The sequence below is a fragment of the Schistocerca serialis genome, chromosome 5, assembly GCF_023864345.2.
Source record: "Schistocerca serialis cubense isolate TAMUIC-IGC-003099 chromosome 5, iqSchSeri2.2, whole genome shotgun sequence".
Classification (NCBI taxonomy): Eukaryota; Metazoa; Arthropoda; class Insecta; order Orthoptera; family Acrididae; genus Schistocerca; species Schistocerca serialis.
The window spans coordinates 793,360,086-793,384,203 of NC_064642.1; the positions used below are offsets into that span (position 1 = coordinate 793,360,086).

Sequence of the window (24,118 nt, forward strand, 5' to 3'; positions counted from 1 at the left end):
GTGGCGGCACCTACCAACATTTTTCAGAACTTCCGCTCGATTCTAAGCTGCAGGCCGTTTTTTGGATTTCAAAAATCGGAAAAAAAGTGCGGCTTAGATTCGAGTAAATATGGTAGTCAATCTCAGTGGTAGACAACTGGTGATAGAGTAAAAGCTGAAGGTCAATTGGGGGGTGGGGATTTCTGTTATGTCAAGCTGAAAGCTAAGAGCAGAGACACAGATGCCTTCTCAGAAGATGTTCTGCTTGCATATCTACCGTCAGCTTAAGATACCTCCTCCACTCATCTTCTCATCTTATTGGCTGCTACAGATGTCATGACCCATCTTTAACTAGAAAGAACCTTTTTCCGGCTGAAATTATTGTTGAATCTGCCATGTAGGCTATGGGAGCAAGCACAAAAGTACTGCATGTGAAGAAATATTTTTAAACCGTTAAAATTATAATGAAAAGGATAGCTGCTACTCACCATATAGTGGGTATACTGAGTCATAGAAAGGCATGACAATAAGACAGTAGGAAAGTTAGCTTTTGGCCAACTCGGCCTTTGTCAAAAATAGAAAACACACACACACACACACACACACGACCACAGTCTCCGGCAGCTGGAGTCTGGCTCCATCCTGGATATTCCATTGTTTGAATTGTTAATATTTCAGTCCCAGTACCCTCTCTATAGATGATGGCTTCCACACTGGGACAGGTTCGGTCCAATTGAAAAACTTGCCATTGAGCCATATGGAAGTATTATTATTATTATTATTATTATTATTAAATTACTACTACTACTACTACTACTACTACAACTATTACTACCACAATTTGTACGGAACTCAGTGCAAATATACACTCCTGGAAATTGAAATAAGAACACCGTGAATTCATTGTCCCAGGAAGGGGAAACTTTATTGACACATTCCTGGGGTGAGATACATCACATGATCACACTGACAGAACCACAGGCACATAGACACAGGCAACAGAGCATGCACAATGTCGGCACTAGTACAGTGTATATCCACCTTTCGCAGCAATGCAGGCTGCTATTCGCCCATGGAGACGATCGTAGAGATGCTGGATGTAGTCCTGTGGAACGGCTTGCCATGCCATTTCCACCTGGCGCCTCAGTTGGACCAGTGTTCGTGCTGGATGTGCAGACCGCGTGAGACGATGCTTCACCCAGTCCCAAACATGCTCAATGGGGGACAGATCCGGAGATCTTGCTGGCCAGGGTAGTTGACTTACACCTTCTAGAGCACGTTGGGTGGCACGGGATACATGCGGACGTGCATTGTCCTGTTGGAACAGCAAGTTCCCTTGCCGGTCTAGGAATGGTAGAACGATGGGTTCGATGACGGTTTGGATGTACCGTGCAGTATTCAGTGTCCCCTCGACGATCACCAGTGGTGTACGGCCAGTGTAGGAGATCGCTCCCCACACCATGATGCCGGGTGTTGGCCCTGTGTGCCTCGGTCGTATGCAGTCCTGATTGTGGCGCTCACCTGCACGGCGCCAAACACGCATACGACCATCATTGGCACCAAGGCAGAAGCGACTCTCATCGCTGAAGACGACACGTCTCCATTCGTCCCTCCATTCACGCCTGTCGCGACACCACTGGAGGCGGGCTGCACGATGTTGGGGCGTGAGCGGAAGACGGCCTAACGGTGTGCGGGACCGTAGCCCAGCTTCATGGAGACGGTTGCGAATGGTCCTCGCCGATACCCCAGGAGCAACAGTGTCCCTAATTTGCTGGGAAGTGGCGGTGCGGTCCCCTACGGCACTGCGTAGGATCCTACGGTCTTGGCGTGCATCCGTGCGTCGCTGCGGTCCGGTCCCAGGTCGATGGGCACGTGCACCTTCCGCCGACCACTGGCGACAACATCGATGTACTGTGGAGACCTCACGCCCCACGTGTTGAGCAATTCGGCGGTACGTCCACCCGGCCTCCCGCATGCCCACTATATGCCCTCGCTCAAAGTCTGTCAACTGCACATACGGTTCACGTCCACGCTGTCGCGGCATGCTACCAGTGTTAAAGACTGCGATGGAGCTCCGTATGCCATGGCAAACTGGCTGACACTGACGGCGGCGGTGCACAAATGCTGCGCAGCTAGCGCCATTCGACGGCCAACACCGCAGTTCCTGGTGTGTCCGCTGTGCCGTGCGTGTGATTATTGCTTTGTACAGCCCTCTCGCAGTGTCCGCGCAGCTAGCGCCATTCGACGGCCAACACCGCAGTTCCTGGTGTGTCCGCTGTGCCGTGCGTGTGATTATTGCTTTGTACAGCCCTCTCGCAGTGTCCGGAGCAAGTATGGTGGGTCTGACACACCGGTGTCAATGTGTTCTTTTTTCCATTTCCAGGAGTGTATATTTACTAAAATGGGCCCCAGCCTTCTTGAATCATGATAATTTATGGAAAATAAGAGGCAATTAAAAGTAGTAGCTAATATACACAAGAAATAAGAGGGGTATCTACGATACAAAAGACATAGCCTTGTAATAAAGTGATGTACATACGTAACTACAACATGTGTGGTAGAGAGAACTTCCACAGAATTACAAATAATAAAAATGGTGCAGAAGGCAGTCTACATATAATAGGAGCTACTACTTCCATTTTCTTTCTTTCTTTCTTTCTCTTTCTTCTTTTTTACAAGAGACTATCATTTGATTTTAAGATAGCTAATTTAAGACATCTTAAAGAAATGGTTTTATTCAATAGAATATTCCAAACTACTACGTAACCTTGTAACACTTTAGTGAATACAGAAATAAGCTTCTTTTTGTAACAGAAAACTGATAATTTCTGATCCTCTCTTCTTATATCAGTGTATGCATTTGTCTTTTACTGGTAACAGGAGTACAATTAGTACAAATGTGTACATATGTGGGACAAAGCTATGACAATGTCTAAAAACTGATTTTTAGGGGGACACCAAATAAATAAATATGCCTTGGACCAAGGTATATACCAAGCCAGACGCGCAGTGGTTAGCGTGATTTCCCTAAATCACTGCAGGCAAATGCTTTGATAGTTCCATTGAAAGGGCACACCCGCTTTCTTTCCCCATCCTGGAAACACTCAGAGCTTGTGTTCCATCTCTAATGACCTTGATGTCGACAAGATGTTAAACCCTAATTTTTTTTCTGTCTTTCCAAGCTATAGGGCTCATTTTACGGAGAAGATTTTGACCTTTGCACATGATGTGGTCAGTGGGTTTCCATCATTGCAAGAACATCATTGATTACAATTCTACAAATGATAAAAATATACCTAACTGCTGAACTAAAAAAACACGAGCTAGCCACTCTGTAGCACACTAAAAACCTCCAACCCAAAGGCTTAGAGCAGAGACTACACAAAGTTTTAAAAGCCATATTCCATTCATCTTGTTAGATTGAAAATATAAGACATACAATAAATTTGCTGCTGCTTTCTTGTCCCAACATGAAGTTAAACTGCTAAAATGTGATGTGCAGTACTTTTAATGCTATAGGCATTACATACACAGAGGTTGTTCTACTTAAGTACGAAACTAACAATGGAAACTCCCCATCGACCCCCTTCAGATTTAGTGGTAAGACAGCCCAGTGGATAGCTCATCATAAACTGAACACAGTTCAAGGACAAAAAGGACAAAAAGAGGAAGAAGGTATAATGAACTGTGAAAAAAGAAGCAACATTTGAAACAGTGAACAGTCCAAGCTCAAGATGTGCAAAGTTAAAAACAATAGAATACCTACAGTGTCATGGTTATGTGGTCACCATGTTGGACTGTGTTCAAATGTCCCTTCTGTGCCACTTTTTTTTTTTTAAAGAAAAAATTCCATTGGTGTGTGTGTTTGTTATATTCAAATTTGTGTCTGTGTAACATCTGTTTGCAACAGCAAGGTGTAACAAAGGGACCTCCAGACGTACATACCTCCTGTTAGTTCTACACAAGTACCACATGTTACAACTCTTGTGAGCTGTTTTGGAAGTTTGACTCGAATTCCTTTATTGTAATGTAGTTCACACTGATCTATTTGTTGTTTTCATTTCTGTGAGAGGTCTACGTGGCATCTTGTTTGCTCTCACTATTTATTACATTTACTTTTGATGGTAAAATATTCTCACCACATGACTCATATTCTTTAACCGTTTTATAGTACGACAATTGCCAATACTACAGAAGAAGAGAAATGTCAATGGCCAGATGGAAAGTTCATAATTTTGTGGTGAGGGGGGGGGGGGGGAGGGGGGGGGGAAAGAAAGAAAGATAGAAGAGAAGAGGCATGAGGGAGATTGGAACTAGGATCTTCCACATTGCAGTCCAACACAATAATCACACAACCACAATGCCATAATTCCTGCAATTCACTCTATGTTGCAAATCTTAAGCTTGGATCATTCACTGTTTCTATTTTGCTTCCTTTCTCACAGTTCAGTACACCTTCTTTCTGTTCTCATGCTTGATCTGAGTTCAATTTTTGATGGGCTATCAACTGGGCCTTTATACCACTAAATCTGAGGGGGATGCAATGGGGAGCTTCCTTTGTAAGTGTAAAAGGATAGTGCCCAATTTATAGGCAGATCAGGATGAGATCAACTCTCTGGAATGATTGGAGGAAGGTATGTTATGGTAGACCAGCCAATTTCACAGGCTGCAGCTACATGTTCATCATCTGTCATTCCTCCTTCCACCTAAAAATAACTCTCTAACTCAATAGTAAGATGACAGCCTGCAGGGGAATGGCACACTGAGACATACTGTGTTTACTGAAGGCTCCTTAGTTGTTTACAACTGACTGCTCTTTTCCCTGTTTGTAATGTGCCATGGTGTTCAGCAGAATAGTATTTGTCATTCAGTGGTTGTAGCAAGAAGAGAATACTATTAATTTTGTATTATTTTTGCTACTAAATACATCTGTTGTGTCACGTTTAAAACATCAATACAAAATTTCTTCTTCAATAATGCTTTAGCCACTCCAGTTCCTTCAGGATTGCATGCAGTTCAGCACCAAATACTTGAAAATCATTAAAAATATGGATCCTAAAGACATACTTGAGGAAAACATATGAATAGTCAGAGCTATCTTTTGCTTTTAATCATCAGTATAAAAAGGCTGTAAAAAAATGAACAGCACACATTGCACGACACAGTCCTCATACATAGACGAAGATATTATGCTATATGAACATTGGTCTGGAAATGCTTTGTTTCCATATTAAACTCATTTTCTCCAACTCATTAATAACAGGAAACACATAAGAACAGAACATTAGAACCATAGTGAACATGCACTCTTGGTGACATCTGGTTACACAGTTCACTGACGTGACTCAACATCTCTGCTATGTGGTGAATGGCAAGTTTCCTTTCATAATATTGTTACTGGCAGTATTTTGATTTTTATGTCCCTGTTGCAATACAACGTACATCATTGTTTGTTTATAGGTAACATGAACCGTTCCAGTGATCAGTCCGACTGTTGCAAGCCCATGGGTTACTACATTCAGTTAATCACAGACAGGGCTCATGCAATGGCAGTGTACACAAACACAGAGATGGCAAATGCCCATTTGATGTATGGATTAGCTGACAGCAATGGTATTCACACCCAATGTTTATACTGGGAGAAATTTCCACAGCAGGATAACATTTGAAGCCATTTATCATCAATTTACAGAAACTGGGGCATTTCAGCCTGATACTTATGACCAGGAGAGACAAGAACGACAAGGAGACCGCAAAGAGGAGCAGCAATTCTTCATGCAGTTGACGGTGACCCTAGTGACAGTGCAAGACATGTAGCTGCAAAACTGAATATTGAGGACATGACTGTCTGGCAAGTGTTACACGAGGATCAGCTGTATCCATACCATTTACTGCATGTGTAGGCACTACCAGCAGCTGATTTTCCTGCACAGGTATTTTTCTGTGAATAGTTTATTCAACAAACTGTTGTTTTAGTGCAACCAAGCTCTTCACAGATGAGGCATCATTTCAGCGAGATCAGACTGTAAATTTTCACAATCAGCATGTACGTGCAGACGTCAGTCCTCATTCAACTGTTGAAGCAAGTCATCAACAAAGATTTTCTATCAGTGTTTGAGTGGGCATTGTTGGTGACTGTTTGGTACGGCCTCACTTTCTTCCACCCAGGTTCAACAGACAAAATTATCACTATCTTGTAGAGAATGTTCTACATGATCTGTTAGCAGATGTGCCTTTAGCCGTGGGAAAAAACACGTACTTCACGCATGATGGAGTAACTCGTTATTTTAGCATCAATAATAACAAATTTGGTGACAGATGTACAGGTAGAAGTGCACTAACTGCCTGGCCTCCACCCTCTCTGGACCTAAATGAACTGGACTTTTATTTGTGGGCGTATTTGAAAGCTCTTGTGTATGGAACCCCAGTACAAGATGTTCAGAGTCTCTGTACCCGTATTATGGAAGGTTGGGAAACCATACGCAATACTCCAGGGATGCATCAGCGCATCCAAGATTCACTACATGGCGAGCTGATGCATGTGTCAATGCCCATGGAGGGCACATTGAACATCTCCTGTGAGAATGTGTTGCATGTGGTACGCTGGTGTGTTCCGTTCATGTACCTTTCCCATGATTAATGAGTTGGAGAAAATTAGTTGTAACATGGAAACAAAGCACTTTCATATAATACAATTTCTTCACCTATGTGTGAGGAATGTGTCCCGTAATGTGTGCCATACATTTTTGTTATACCGTGTATATAGGGTGTCCCAGAACTGTTGCAAAAACTTCTAGAGGAGGTGGGGCAATAATAATGACTGACAATAACACAGCAACCAATGGCCACAAGTATTGTCGTATGGTGCTAGGTGGTGCTGCACATGAGAGTGCTGGAAGGGAACTTGATAACTTCCTCATTCCAGTGCCAGTCAGCACATTGAGTGCAATGACAAGCCACTGGATGCATTTATCCAGAAATGCTTCCCAGACAGTTATGGATCATCACACCCTAGTTTGTTTGCACATCTGCACCAAAATATCTGTGAGTACAGGTCACTAAGAAGTGGCAGAGCTAATGAGGTCAGGCCATGATTGGCACATTCAATCATTAGGTAAGAAAGTGTGTTGAATGCCTTTGAGACTAATCCAAGCACCAGCAAATGTACTGTTGCCTTGGTCATAAGAATGTCTCATAGTGGTGGCCAATGTGTTTGAACACTGAGTGCTTACATGATGTGATAGATCCTATTTTGATTTAGCCATAAAGTATGTTATTCAGTCAGTATTGGAATATTGTGCGGGGCAAAGATGCAATATAAACATGCCTACACCAAAAAGAGTTACATACAAAAAGAAAGATAAACATATATCTGTAATCTAATGTTTCCTCAAGTTGATATCAAATTTTTCACTCTTCAACTATTTGTCGCTTCCCGTTCATGATTCTGAGTGGACATACTGAGTATATATCAGACAATAACATATGTATATTTGTTTAGAAGTTTTTACTATCTTCCAGAAACGGAGGCAGTCTCTTTCATTTCTAAATTGCTCATCCTGAAAATGGTAAACGGATACACTGTAGCCTGCAATCTTCAGATATAATGGCGACATTATTTATGATTGCATTATACTGCGTTCTTTACCATGGAGATAGACGATACTTCCTTTTCTCCAAGAAAGAAGAGCTAACTATCGCTCTGTGCAAAGGAGAGTTAATATAGTAATCAATTTAGACTGTTACAGTGGTATCATACTGACAGACTGTGGAAGTGCAAACTCAGACACATGAATTTCTGCTGGTGAAAGTCTCCGCTAGCCACATACCTCGAAATAATCCACATTATTTGCACCTCCTTAAGGCACCGGTACTTAAATACCAGTATAACTGGTGACCATCAAAAGGATGGTGCCAAGTATAGGGAACGGAATCAATTAAAATATATAAAACATGTAAAAAAATTCCACTGTATTAATTATCTATTGTTTTCTTTGTTACATGAAACAACACTGCCAAGAGAAGGAGAGGAAGGATCACAAGAGAAGGATATGCATAGATGAAGAATAAAATTTCTATGGAAACCATTAGAAAAAAATTGTGAAACCCATTGAGAAGATAGGAAAATTCAAACTAATAGCTTGCATAGCTGCACTTGCTAGCGCCTCACTTGTATCTAACAGCAGTAGTACCTCTCTCCCCTCCCATCCTAAAAATTGGAACATTTAAAGAGTAGTAAAATAGTGTATTTATTAAAACCTACTTTTTGGTTGATAATTTTTAATAAGTGTACGTGTGACAACAATGAGTTGCAGTATATGTTTGTAACACATCACAGGATAATTTAGAAAATTTTCTCAGGGTAATTAAGACAACCATGCCTCCATCCTTGCTACCCTCCCCGTTTTCCTTTCCCTGTTGCTTCATAACCTGGGTTGTGAGTAACTGAATCCACTTTCCCCTCTTCCCTTTCTTTTCCCTCTCTCCTCCCTGATGAAGTAACAAAGTTCCGAAAGCTAGGAACGTAAATTTTCTGTTCTGTTTTGTGTATCTATCGGCTGTACTGAGCTGAGGTAAGTACTGGCCACCCCCTCTATCTCTTTGTTAGTATTTGTTTCACATATAAGCTATCTCCCCCCCATGAACCACGGACCTTGGCGTTGGTGGGGAGGCTTGCGTGCCTCAACGATACAGATAGCCGTACCGTAGGTGCAACCACAACGCAGGGGTATCTGTTGAGAGGCCAGACAAACGTGTGGTTCCTGAAGAGGGGCAGCAGCCTTTTCAGTAGTTGCAGGGGCAACAGTCCGGATGACTGACTGATCTGGCGTTGTAACAATAACCAAAATAGCCTTGCTGTTCTGGTACTGCGAACGGCTGAAAGCAAGGGGAAACTACAGCTGTAATTTTTCCCGAGGGCACGCAGCTTTACTGTATGATTAAATGATGATGGCATCCTCTTGGGTAAAATATTCCGGAGATAAAATAGTTCCCCATTCGGATAACCGGGTGGGGACTACTCAGGAGGACGTCGTTACCAGGAGAAAGAAAACTGGTGTTCTACGGATCAGAGTTGCAGTATATGTTTGTAACACATCACAGGATAATTTAGAAAATTTTCTCAGGGTAATTAAGACAACCATGCCTCCATCCTTGCTACCCTCCCCGTTTTCCTTTCCCTGTTGCTTCATAACCTGGGTTGTGAGTAACTGAATCCACTTTCCCCTCTTCCCTTTCTTTTCCCTCTCTCCTCCCTGATGAAGTAACAAAGTTCCGAAAGCTAGGAACGTAAATTTTCTGTTCTGTTTTGTGTATCTATCGGCTGTACTGAGCTGAGGTAAGTACTGGCCACCCCCTCTATCTCTTTGTTAGTATTTGTTTCACATATAAGCTATCTCCCCCCCATGAACCACGGACCTTGGCGTTGGTGGGGAGGCTTGCGTGCCTCAACGATACAGATAGCCGTACCGTAGGTGCAACCACAACGCAGGGGTATCTGTTGAGAGGCCAGACAAACGTGTGGTTCCTGAAGAGGGGCAGCAGCCTTTTCAGTAGTTGCAGGGGCAACAGTCCGGATGACTGACTGATCTGGCGTTGTAACAATAACCAAAATAGCCTTGCTGTTCTGGTACTGCGAACGGCTGAAAGCAAGGGGAAACTACAGCTGTAATTTTTCCCGAGGGCACGCAGCTTTACTGTATGATTAAATGATGATGGCATCCTCTTGGGTAAAATATTCCGGAGATAAAATAGTTCCCCATTCGGATAACCGGGCGGGGACTACTCAGGAGGACGTCGTTACCAGGAGAAAGAAAACTGGTGTTCTACGGATCAGAGCGTGGAATGTCAGATCCCTTAATCGAGCAGGTAGGTTAGAAAATTTAAAAAGGGAAATGGATAGGTTAAAGTTAGATATAGTGGGACTTAGTGAAGTTCGGTGGCAGGAGGAACAAGACTTTTGGTCAGGAGAATACAGGGTTATAAATACAAAATCAAATAGGGGTAATGCAAGAGTAGGTTTAATAATGAATAAAAAAAATAGGAGTACGGGTAAGCTACTACAAACAGCATAGTGAACGCATTATTGTGGCCAAGATAGACATGAAGCCCACGCCTACTACAGTAGTACAAGTTTATATGCCAACTAGCTCTGCAGATGACGAAGAAATTGATGAAATGTATGATGAGATAAAAGAAGTTATTCAAATAGTGAAGGGAGACGAAAATTTAATAGTCATGGGTGACTGGAATTCAAGCGTAGGAAAAGGGAGAGAAGGAAACATAGTACGTGAATATGGATTGGGGGAAAGGAATGAAAGAGGAAGCCGCGCCGTAGAATTTTGTGCAGAGCATAACTTCATCATAGCTAACACTTGGTTTAAGAATCATGAAAGGAGGTTGTATACATGGAAGAACCCTGGAGATACTAAAAGGTATCAGATAGATTATACAATGGTAAGACAGAGATTTAGGAACCAGGTTTTAAATTGTAAGACATTTCCAGGGGCAGATGTGGACTCTGACCACAATTTATTGGTTATGAACTGCAGATTAAAACTGAAGAAACTGCAAAAAGGTGGGAATTTAAGGAGATGGGACCTGGATAAACTGAAAGAACCAGAGGTTGTACAGAGTTTCAGGGAGAGTATAAGGGAACAATTGACAGGAATGGGGGAAAGAAATACAGTAGAAGAAGAATGGGTAACTTTGAGGGATGAAATAGTGAAGGCAGCAGAGGATCAAATAGGTAAAAAGACGAGGGCTAGTAGATACCCTTGAGTAACAGAAGAAACATTGAATTTAATTGATGAAAGGAGGAAATATAAAAATACAGTAAATGAAGCAGGCAAAAAGGAATACAAACATCTCAAAAATGAGATTGACAGGAAGTGTAAAATGCCTAAGCAGGGATGGCTAGAGGACAAATGTAATTATGTAGACGCTTATCTCACTAGGGGTAAGGTAGATACTGCGTATAGGAAAGTTAAAGAGACCTTTGGAGAAAGGAGAACCACTTGCATGAATATCAAGAGCTCAGATGGAAACCCAGTTCTAAGCAAAGAAAGGAAAGCAGAAAGGTGGAAGGAGTATATATAGGGTCTATACAAGGGCAATGTACTTGATGACAATATTATGGAAATGGAAGAGGATGTAGATGAAGATGAAATGGGAGATATGATACTGCGTGAAGAGTTTGACACAGCACTGAAAGACCTGAGCCGAAACAAGGCCCCCGGAGTAGACAACATTCCATTAGAACTACTGACAGCCTTGGGAGAGCCAGTCCTGACAAAACTCTACCATCTGGTGAGCAAGATGTATGAGAGAGGCGAAATACCCTCAGACTTTGAGAAGAATATAATAATTCCAATCCCAAAGAAAGCAGGTGTTGACAGACATGAAAATTACCAAACTATCAGTTTAATAAGTCACAGCTGCAAAATACTAACGCAAATTCTTTACAGACGAATGGAAAAACTGGTAGAAGCCAACCTCGGGGAAGATCAGTTTGGATTCCGTAGAAATGTTGGAACATGTGAGGCAATACTGACCGACTTATCTTAGAAGAAAGATTAAGGAAAGGCAAACCTACGTTTCCAGCATTTGTAGACTTAGAGAAAGCTTTTGACAATGTTGATTGGAATACTCTCTTTCAAATTCTGAAGGTGGCAGGGGTAAAATACAGGGAGCGAAAGGCTATTTACAATTTGTACAGAAAGCAGATGGCAGTTACAAGGAGTTGAGGGGCATGAAAGGGAAGCAGTGGTTGGGAAGGGAGTGAGACACGGTTGTAGCCTATCCCCGATGTTATTCAATCTGTGTATTGAGCAAGCAGTAAAGGAAACAAAAGAAAAGTTCAGAGTAGGAATTAAAATCCACGGAGAAGAAATAAAAACCTTGGGGTTCGCCGATGACATTGTAATTCTGTCAGAGACAGCAAAGAACTTGGAAGAGCAGTTGAATGGAATGGACAGTGTCTTGAAAGGAGGGTATAAGATGAACATCAACAAAATCAAAACGAGGATAATGGAATGTAGTCGAATTAAGTCGGGTGATGCTGAGGGAATTAGATTAGGAAATGAGACACTTAAGGTAGTAAAGGAGTTTTACTATTTGGGGAGCAAAATAACTGATGATGGTCGAAATAGAGAGGATATAAAATGTAGACTGGCAACGGCAAGGAAAGCGTTTCTGAAGAAGAAAAATTTGTTAACATCGAGTGTAGATTTAAGTGTCAGGAAGTCGTTTCTGAAAGTATTTGTATGGAGTGTAGCCATGTATGGAAGTGAAACGTGGACGATAAATAGTTTAGACAAGAAGAGAATAGCAGCTTTCGAAATGTGGTGCTACAGAAGAATGCTGAAGATTAGATGGGTAGACCACATAACTAATGAGGAGGTATTGAATAGAATTGGGGAGAAGAGGAGCTTGTGGCACAACTTGACTAGAAGAAGGGATCGGTTGGTAGGACATGTTCTGAGACATCAAGGGATCACAAAATTAGTATTGTAGGGCAGCATGGAGGGTAAAAATCGTAGAGGGAGACCAAGAGATGAATACACTAAGCAGATTCAGAAGGATGTAGGCTGCAGTAGGTACTGGGAGATGATGAAGCTTGCACAGGATAGAGTAGCATGGAGAGCTGCATCAAACCAGTCTCAGGACTGAAGACCACAACAACAACATAAGCTATCTGACAGGCAAACTCGCAAGTGTGATATTCCTGCTATACAGGGTGTTACAAAAAGGTATGGCCAAACTTTCAGGAAACATTCCTCACACACAAATAAAGAAAAGATGTTATGTGGACATGTGTCCGGAAACGCTTAATTTCCATGTTAGAGACCATTTTAGTTTCGTCAGTATGTACTGTACTTCCTCGATTCACCGGCAGTTGACCAAATTGAAGGAAGATAATGTTGACTCCGGTGCTTGTATTGACATGCAAGTCATTGCTCTACAGTACTAGCATCAAGCACATCAGTACGTAGCATCAACAGGTTAGTGTGCATCACGAACGTGGTTTTGCAGTCAGTGCAATGTTCACAAATACGGAGTTAGCAGATGCCCATATGATGTATGGATTAGCACGGGGCAATAGCCGTGGCGCGGTACGTTTGTATCGAGACAGATTTCCAGAACGAAGGTGTCCCGACAGGAAGACATTCGAAGCAACTGATCGGCGTCTTAGGGAGCACAGAACATTCCAGCCTATGACACGCGACTGGGGAAGACCTAAAACAACGAGGACACCTGCAATGGATGAGGCAATTCTTCGTGCAGTTGACGATAACCCTAATGTCAGCATCAGAGAAGTTGCTGCTGTACAAGGTAACATTGACCACGTCACTGTATGGAGAGTGCTACGGGAGAACCAGTTGTTTCCATACCATGTACAGCATGTGCAGGCACTATCAGCAGCTGATTGGCCTCCACGGGTACACTTCTGTGAATGGTTCATCCAACAATGTGTCAATCCTCATTTAAGTGCAAATGTTCTATTTACGAATGAGGCTTCATTCCAACGTGATCAAATTGTGAATTTTCACAATCAACATGTGTGGGCTGACGAGAATCCACACGCAATTGTGCAATCACGTCATCAACACAAAGCTCTTGTCTACACAACCTCAGTACCAAATGTAGAGACTCTTCGTAGTCGTATTGTGGACGGCTGTGATACAATACGCCGTTCTCCAGGGCTGCAACAGTGCATCAGGGATTCCATGCGACGGAGGGTGGATGCATGTATCCTCGCTAACGGAGGACATTTTTGAACATTTCCTGTAACAAACTGTTTGAAGTCACGCTGGTATGTTCTGTAGCTGTATGTTTCCATTCCATGATTAATGTGATTTGGAGAGAAGTAATAAAATGAGCTCTAACATGGAAAGTAAGCGTTTCTGGACACATGTCCACATAACATATTTTCTTTCTTTGTGTGTGAGGAATGTTTCCTGAAAGTTTGGCCATACCTTTCTGTAACACCCTGTATAAATTGCGATATTCTGTCAGTAAAAGTTTATTGATGCTTTGCCACTATGCATTTTTTCAGCAACAGCTACAACATGGGATTCTGTTATGGGGTAATTCAACAGGCACTAACTGTGTATTCAAATGGCAAAAAAAGCAATTAATGTATACAAGGATTGGGTCCAAGAGAAACCTGTAACGAGCACTTCAGCCTACTAAATATAATGACCTTCCTAAGTCTCTATATGTATAACTGCTTAATATACGTAAATGAAAATAAACAACAATTTACACAGAGAATAAATTTACATTTGCACTGCATACTTGATATACCGTATCTAGGCTGTCACTGACACACAACAGTCACAAACATCTAAGTCTTAAGTTATATAACGAACTGCCACAATTAGTCAAAACCCTCACCCTCTTTAAATTTAAGGAGGTATTAGACATGTGGTTTCAAAATAAATCATATGACTCAATTGAAGAATATCTTGGAAGTAATTTGGAAGGAATGTATAAACAATGAAATAATGTAACTATGATTAACTAAATGTGTACAGCTGTATAATAAATTCTCGAATGTAAACTGTATAATGATTATTACTGAAATCTTCTGATTAGTAAGAAGTTTATGTATTTATATAATAGAGGGAAACATTCCACGTGGAAAAAATATATCTAAAAACAAAGATGATGAGACTTACCAAACAAAAGTGCTGGCAGGTCGATAGACACACAAACACACACACAAAATTCAAGCTTTCGCAACAAACGGTTGCTTCATCAGGAAAGAGGGAAGGAGAGGGAAAGACGAAAGGATGTGGGTTTTAAGGGAGAGGGTAAGGAGTCATTCCAATCCCGGGAGCAGAAAGACTTACCTTAGGGGGAAAAAAAAGGACAGGTATACACTCGCGCACACACACACATATCCATCCGCACATACACAGACACAAGCAGACATTTGTCCAAACTCTTTGCCTTCACAAATGTCTGCTTGTGTCTGTATATGTGTGGCTTGATATGTGTGTGTGTGTGAGTGTATACCTGTCCTTTTGTTCCCCCTAAGGTAAGTCTTTCCGCTCCCGGGATTAGAATGACTCCTTACCCTCTCCCTTAAAACCCACATGATTTTGTCTTTTCCTCTCCTTCCCTCTTTCCTGATGAAGCAACAGTGGGTTGCGAAAGCTTGAATTTTGTGTGTGTGTGTGTGTGTGTGTGTGTGTGTGTGTGTGTGTGTGTGTGTGTGTGTGTTTGTGTGTCTATAAACATACCAATGCTTTTGTTTGGTAAGTTACATAATATTTGTTTTTAGATATATTTTTCCCACGTGGAATGTTTCCCTCTATTATATTCACATCATTAATTTGAACCCAAAAATTACGTTTGTTATTGTCACTGTTGCATTTCGAAATCTTTTCTGTCATCTTACTTTCTCTTTCTGTTTTTGCAAGTAGTTTTACTTTGTATTCACCTTCTCCTTTTTACCTTAATCTACCATAAAATTTTATCCTGCCTATATATACTCAATAATACGTAACCCACTTCCAAACAATAAAAAAAAAAAAAAATCCGCTTTCAACACTACCGCTGCTATAAAATCCACCGTTCCCAGTTCACAAACAGTTCCTATCACCTATTAAACAACCATTTCGGCTAGTTCTAACAACTTTCGCTTTATTTCCATTTCCGTTTTTCCCACATCACTGATCATTTTTAGCCGCTTCCCACAGGTTTTAACGTCATTATTTCTTCGTCAGACAATTGTTAGCCTCATTTTCATAATCTGCCACCACAATACCACTCCTTTTAATACATTTACACGCAGTTTTTTCGAAATTTTCCCAAATTTCTCCACCCTTTAACGTGTTTTGGCGGCAACACAACCACCTAACCTTTGTGCACATCGCTGTTTACCAACCCAAGTTCACCACAGGATCAACATAGCTCAGCTTTAACCAACACTTTTTCGACTTTTTTCACACCAGATCTCCAGCTGCTTTCTAGTTCACCTTTATCTCTCCCCATATATTTTTATTTTTATTTTCATTTTCATTTCAGTGTTATGTTACACTTTCCACCTTCTAATACCATGTCACCCTCACAACATCCCCACAATGACCCCATTCAGTTTTAATTATATTCCCTCCGCAAACATGCCTTCGCCCTAGCCAGATTACGCTCCCATATTTTATTTACTCAGGCTTGTCTGACATTTGGCATTACCCCCAAAGGCCTCACACATAAAGTTCCCATCTCTGGCTGTAACCCTTCTTTCCATCAGTCCCTATACCAGTTCCAAACTGAACAATCCATAGCCCTCACCCACCTAATCCTTCGCCTACACATCAACTCAGCCAATGAACACACCCGTCAACTCCTATCCTTAATAAAAATCCTCAATCTTTCCTCTCCCACATCCACACCGGCTGTTCAGAGCATCCTCCTACAGGCCAACCGCAAATTAGAACAGCATGCCACCCTCCACCTCAAACAACTATCCAATCTCCTGGTTTCCCACCTCCGGAAAAGCAACTCACTCACCCTCCACAACCTTTCCAGCAAACCTCAACCTCCTCTCATTGCACACAAACCCAGTCTCTCCTATCTACTCAATCTCCCACTTCCAGCTCCACTCCCTCCAAAACCTCAAAATTCCAATCAACACAACCTGGAACCACAACACCCTAATTCAGTAGTTAACCTTTCCGCCAAACCTCTCTCCCAATCCGAAACCTCTGTCCTATCCAAAGGCCTCACCTTCAGCCCCACTCCCAGATTCAACCAAACAGCCCTCGTCAAAGATTTACTGTCCTACACTCGTACTCTCTGCTGGAAATATCACTTTGCCATGAAGAAAAATGATCCTAATCCTACTCCTAATGATCCAACTCCCCAAGACACTATCCTAATTGAACCCTGCCTGGAACAGTTCCGTCCTCTGTCACAGCGGGACCCACCTCCTCTTCCTCAAAATCACCCTCTCGAAACCTTCCAGGAATTTCTCACTTCCAGCCTTGCCTCTCAAGCTTTTTTGAAAAACCTTAATCCTACTCCCAACATCACCATTGCTGAAGCCCACAGGCTATCCGTGATCTGAAGGCTGACTGATCCATTGTCTTTCTTCCGGCAGACAAGGGTTCCAAGACGTGGTACTTGATCGTTGGGAGTATGTGGCTGAGGGACTGTGTCAGCTTCCAGACGACACTACATACAAAGTTTTCCAAGGTAATACCATTCCTGACGTCCCGACGGAGGCTCAAGGACTCCTCAGAACCTTAGGCCCCCTACAAAACCTTTCACCTGACTCCATCAACCTCCTGACCCCACTGACACACCACACCCTACCTTCTACCTACTTCCTAAAATTCACAAACCCAATCATCCCGGCCACCTCATTGTAGCTGGTTACCAAGCCCCCACAGAATGTATCTCTGCCTATGTAGATCAACACCTTCAACCCATTACATGCAGACTCCCATCCTTCATCAAACACACCAACCACTTTCTTGAACGCCAGGAATCCTTGCCCAATCTGTTACCCCCGGAAACCATCCTTGTAACCATTGATGCCATTTCCTTATACACAAATATTCCGCACGTCCAGGGCCTCGCTGCGATGGAGCACTTCCTTTCATGCCGTTCACCTGCCACCCTACCTAAAACCTCTTTCCTCATTACCTTAGCCAGCTTCATCCTGACTCTCAACTTCTTCACTTTCGAAGGCCAGACATACCAACAATTAAAGGGAACAGCCATGGGTACCAGGATGGGCCCCTCGTACGCCAGCCTATTCATGGGTCGCTTAGAGGAAGCCTTCTTGGTTACCCAGGCCTGCCAACCCAAAGTTTGGTACAGATTTATTGATGACATCTTCATGATCTGGACTCACAGTGAAGAACAACTCCAGAATTTCCTCTCCAACCTCAACTCCTTTGGTTCCATCAGATTCGCCTGGCCCTACTCCAAATCCCATGCCACTTTCCTTGACGTTGACCTCCATCTGTCCAATGGCCAGCTTCACATATCCGTCCACATCAAACCCACCAACAAGCAACAGTACCTCCATTATGACAGCTGCCACCCATTCCACATGAAACGGTCCCTTCCCTACAGCCTAGGTCTTCGTGGCAAATGAATCTGCTCCAGTCCGGAATCCCTGGACCATTACACCAACAACCTGAAAACAGCTTTCGCATCCCGCAACTACCTTCCCGACATGGTACAGAAGCAAACAACCCGAGCCACTTCCTCATCCCCTCAAACCCAGAACCTCCCACAGAAGAACCCCAGAAGTGCCCCACTTGTGACAGGATACTTTCCGAGACTGGATCAGACTCTGAATGTGGCTCTCCAGCATGGATACGACTTCCTCAAATCCTGCCCTGAAATGAGATCCATCCTTCATGAAATCCTCCCCAATTCCACCAAGAGTGTCTTACCGCCGTCCATCTAACCTTCGTAACCTCTTGGTCTATCCCTATGAAATCCCCAAACCACCTTCCGTACCTTCTGGCTCGTACCCTTGTAACTGACCCCGGTGTAAAACCTGTCCTATGCACCCTCCCACCACCACCTACTCCAGTCCTGTAACCTGGAAGGTGTACACAATCAAAAGCAGAGCCAGGTGTGAAAGCACCCATGTGATTTACCAACGGACCTGCCTACACTGTGAAGCTTTCTATTTGGGAATGACCAGCAACAAACTGTCTATTCGCATGAATGGACACAGGCAGAAAGTGTTTGTTGGTAATGAGGATCACCCTGTGGCTAAACATGCCTTTGTGCACGGTCAGCACATCTTGGCACAGTGTTACACCGTCCGGGTTATCTGGATACTTCCCACTAACACCAACTTATCAGAACTCCGGAGATGGGAACTTGCCCTTCAGTATATCCTCTCTTCCCGTTACCCACCAGGCCTCAACCTCCGCTAATTTCAAGTTGCCGCCGCTCATACCTCTCCTGTCATTCAACAACATCTTTGCCTCTGTAGCCTCTGTACTTCCGCCTCGACTGAAATCTCTGCCCAAACTCTTTGCCTTTACAAATGTCTGCTTGTGTCTGTATATGTGTGGCTGGATGTGTGTGTGTGTGTGTGTGTGTGTGTGTGTGTGTGTGTGTGTGTGTGTGTGTGTGTATACCTGTCCTTTTTTCCCCCTAAAGTAAGTCATTCCACTCCCGGGATTGGAATGACTCCTTACCCTCTCCCTTAAAACCCGCATGCTTTTGACTTTCCCTCTCTTTCCCTCTTTCCTGATGAAGCAACCGTGGGTTACGAAAGCTTGAATTTTGTGTGTGTGTGTGTTTGTGTTTGTTTGTGTGTCTATCAACATAGCAACGCTTTCATTTGGTAAGTTACATCATCTTTGTTTTATATATATATAATGAAAAAATGTAGGTTCCAATCAGGATGTTATAGAAGTTAAGCGAGATAGCCGGGATCTGAACCATATAACAGAACACATTTGAAAATAACTATTTTTTGACAATAAGTACATATTTTCCAGACTAAAATAAGATACTACTTTTGCATGCAATTCCATGTTGTATTTTGATAAATTTCTTAATGTGAAACTCCTGTAACATATGTCAATTTAAAAACAATGAACCACTATTACACGTACGCTGTGCTTTTATCTAGGATATTTTTGCAATGACAAATTAAAACGAATTTTGTTGGAATAATAAATATGGTAAATTCACTAGAGATATTTCAGCCAAAGTATCCCATTATTATAAAGTATGAGCCAACGCACTTTCAAAATTATAACTAAGATCTGATAACAAAAGTCAGTCAAATGGGGAAAGTGTGCCTCTAAATTCCACTGTAAAGCAAAATTAGAAGAAAGTCATTAAGCATTACTTACCTACCGGAACATCAGAGTTATATTCAGGTAAATCGGTTTGCTGCTGTGCTTCTTTTTCATCAGCATGTTTACTTTTAGCGTCTTTGGTGCATTCAATATTACCAATACATTCATCTGCTGACTGTTGGTCCGTGTTTATATCGACTTCATGTTCAACACTTCTTGTCTCAACGGCCTTCTCTCGTTGGTCATTGTTGTGAATGCTGCTTTCTCCTTCCTCTCTTTCTTCATCATTATCATGAATGTCACGATCACCATCACTACCACTACCCTCCTCCTCCTCCTCCTCCTCCTCCTCTTCCTCCTCCTCCAGCATTTTCTCTTCTTCCTCCTCTTCCTCTCGGAAGCTGCGGAGCCTATGATTTCTCTCACCAGCTGCAAATGTTTTACAAATGAAACATTTCCATTAGTATTTCTTCTATCCATAATCATTCAGGGACTATTAAAACAATAAGGGGCATAAAGATCTGAAAAGGTTCTGGAACTTCAAGAGAACATCACTTTTTCAATAATGCTATGCAATAAGTCCCAAAATAAGTTTATTTCAGTCTGCAATTGACAGGGTGAGTCACATTGGATGACCTAACATCCCTTTTTTTTTGTGAATGATTACACATGCTGAAATGCGGTTTTCAGGAAATGTTTGAGTGTTGAGCAGCACATATCTTTTTTGTTTGGTTAGTGTTTTTAGTGCTGGTATCAATGGAGATACTGAAGCAAGTATGTTTTTTAAAACTGAATGTATAATTTTTATAAATGCATTCAATAGCTCTAGAGAAGACAATTACAGTGATCTGTTAATTCTGACATTGAAATCTGTAGTAAAAAAAGTCCAGAAATGTCCTAGAATTTGACAGCATGGTGGCTGGAATCAGCATTAGCGGTGCAAACACTGCCAAGCATTTGCCTGTCTACTTCTCTGCACTGCAGGCCACTTAATTCTGCTTCAACATTCATTGTGTGCAGGCATGTAAACCAATGACGATAAGTTTGATATAGTACTTTTATACAGTAAATGTAAAAGAAATGTCATAAAAACAACAGAGTGGTGTAGAGCTATCTATCCAGCTTGTCTGTGTCTGATGTGCCAGGCAACTGGACCAGTTATTAAGACACTAGTGCAGACACGCTGCTTGAACATCAAAAAGAGTACAAGAAAGAAGGTTGGAACTGACAGAGAACACAAATAAGTTATTCTGCTTATGATGCTAATGAATCTGAACAGTGGTGCAAGACATACTGCCAAGGAATGTGGACTCAACCAGACAAGTGCCATCACATCCTGCATCTACAGAATATCTACTCCCATCATCTGTCACTACATCATGCACTCAATGACTGTGATTTCAAACAACGTACAGAATTATGTCGGTTTACCCTTCAGCAACTGAGAGACAACTTATGTTTTTCCAACGTGTGCTCTCTACCAATGAATCAACATTTACTAACCACACTAATTTAAATCTGCATAAAATGCACTAATGAGCAGCAAAATTCATATTGGTTTCGTCAGGTGTAGTATCAACAGACGTGGAGCATAAACATATGGTGCGGCATCACAAGAAATTGCATTGTGATCTTACTTCATCCCAGGCATTCTAAATGGATATTCATATGCACAGTTTCTGATGAACATTCTGCTGGTTTTTCTAGATGAGGTATCACTGGATATTCGACACTGTATGTGGCTCCAACACAACAGTTGTCCAACTCACTCAACCCATGTTGCAATGCAAATATCAAATAAGAGCTTTCCTGGATGTTGGATATGATGAAATTTGGATTGCCAGAGCATTCTCTACCATATCATTCACTGTAATTCCAGCTGTTCATCATTCTTTCGAATGGCAGCTGCAAATATGCCTTTCAGTCCATGATCAACAGTTTGAACACATTTTTAAATAAAGGATAAAGTTATTTTTTTGGAAGCAAAATCTATGTTATGTGATCTGAGTGGTTACCAAATCACTGATAGTAAATTATTTACTTCATTTACATGTGTATAAAATTGCATTGAAATGTCAAATAAGTTCGACAGCGTGTACTGCATGTAGGTGGTAACTCTGTCATTACATGCTTCCATTCAGCGTGAAACCACAAACGAATATTTATTTTGCGGTGCACAGGTAATCACCAAAGTATTTTTAATAAAAGTTTTAGTTCAACGAATGTATCCCATATGATATAATTTATAGCTGCGTAGGTAGAGACAGTTGTCTGACAGGACTATTTAACCTCTACGAAGCAATTTAATACACTAGTTTCTTTTTGCAGCATAAAAGACCTATTTATTTTTGAAGGGTGAACAGCTGATTTCTCTGTTTCAGTTGACATAAATCTGGGAGGATACACTAATGTGAAATATTTTTCCTAAACCTTTTGTGATGTTCTAGAGTCTCGCATACGTCGTATTTTGATAAACAACATTTGTAGGGGAACCTGCATCTAGGTCATAAGTTGGTTCAAGGGCCTACCTTTAGGTATACAATTACACAGTCAGCTCAGCAGTGTTTGCACTGCAAATGCCATTTTCAGCCAATTTGCTCTCACACTCTAGGACATTTCTCATATTTTTTTTAATGACAGGTTTCAATGTCAGCGTTAACAAATGCTATATCACTGTAATTGTCTTCTCAAGAGCTATCGAATGCAGTTACAAAAAGTTATGTGGTTTCATACAAAAAAATACTTTTTTCAGTATCTCCTTTGATACCAGTGCTAGAAACATTAACCAAACAGAAACATACATGCCCCTCGACACTACACTCTAATATTTGCTGAAAAATCACATTTCGGTATGTGTTAACGCTCACAAAGTAAAAGGGATGTTACATCTTATGTGTATCACCCTGTACATTAGATTATTCACATCAATGGACACTTGGCCAAAGAGGTTTATGGGTGAATACCTAGCTTCCTTCTTTACCACACTTCGCAATGGTGACTGATAGTGTAAGTCATTTCTCCACTGTGTATTATATTACAAATGTTACTGTTGTTTTTGAACAGTAACTGGCTATGAATTGAAAACACAACTAACTGTAACTAGTCACTAAAATTATACTTTCATCTTTTGGTGGATTTATTTAAATTGACAAGACATAGATGATTTGTATACACATCTTTTCTGAGTAATCCTTGACAATGTCTGACAGTAGAAACACACAATTACTTTTAAACATAACTGAAAAGTTACATGGTGGCTTTGATTTCATAGATAATGAGTAATATAACTATGAATACCTTTAAATGATCACAGGCTGATTCTTGAGTTGTTAAAACTTCAAACAGAAGCTTTTCAAAAGTGGTGCTACAGATAAATGCTAAAGATTGTATGGAAAAGGGACCAGTTTTATAAGATACAACCAGAGGTATCGATGAACAGTCAATTTGATAATGGAGATAGTGTTTGTAAACAGAGGGTGGGGGAGTTTAAAATTCTAGAGGGAAACTAAGGCATGACTACAATAAGCACTAGAAAATGAAATCAGCAAATACTGTGTATTGAGCATTAGAAGCTAACAAGTGCAGTGAGTGTATTATATTGGGTTGGTGCAAAAGTTCATAGCATTTTTCTGTAAGTTTAATGAACACAACAGATACACATTAAGAAGACTTTAGTCATCAATAATATATTATCCTTCACTATTCAGAACAGTCTGCTGACACTGGAGTAACTTTCCTACTCTGCGACTGTAGAAATCATGTGGTTTTGAGACAAAGAACTCATTGAGCCATGTTTGGAGCCCATTTTCTTAGAGAAAGGAAGTTCATTGCAGGTTGTTTGCTAGAGAGCAGGAAAGATGAAATCTGAGAGTGCAAGATCAGGTGAATAAAGTGAATGCGGAATGACTTCCCAGCCCAACTCCTGTATATTGTTCTTTGTCATCTAGCAGAATGTGGGTGGGCATTATCATGGAGTAGCATCACTTCACACAGTCTTCCTGGTTAGTGTTCTTGGATTGTGTCTGCAAGACATCTCAGTTGTTGACAAGGGAAGCAATTTGTAGTCCACCATTGTCGCTACTCCATCAGATGCATAACATTACCTGTTGTGGGTGCCAGTGGGTCATTGAATGGGGAGTCGCTACTTTGTTTGGTCCAACCATTTCTTTCTTTTCCTTATGTTAGTATAAAAACACAATTTCTCATTACCAGTAACAATACAGATCAGGAATAGTTGGTCAGGAACGGTTGGTGTTGTTCATGAGCCAACTGATGACAAGCAAACTGAGATGCATATGTGGTCACCTGCTGATATTTGTGATATCAGCTTAAAGGATGCAGTACCCATG

At 41.5% G+C, this 24,118-nt stretch overlaps 1 protein-coding gene across 1 annotated transcript in view; it reads right to left on the reverse strand.

Annotated features, from left to right (window-relative positions):
* The window catches only part of LOC126482224 (zinc finger protein on ecdysone puffs-like), a 157,439-nt gene that overhangs the window by 62,119 nt on the left and 71,202 nt on the right, over positions 1 to 24,118 (reverse strand). The window contains exon 3 of the mRNA XM_050106203.1: positions 19,824 to 20,198. Within this exon, the coding sequence (XP_049962160.1) occupies positions 19,824 to 20,198 (375 nt within the window). The remainder of the gene's footprint in view (positions 1 to 19,823; positions 20,199 to 24,118) is intronic.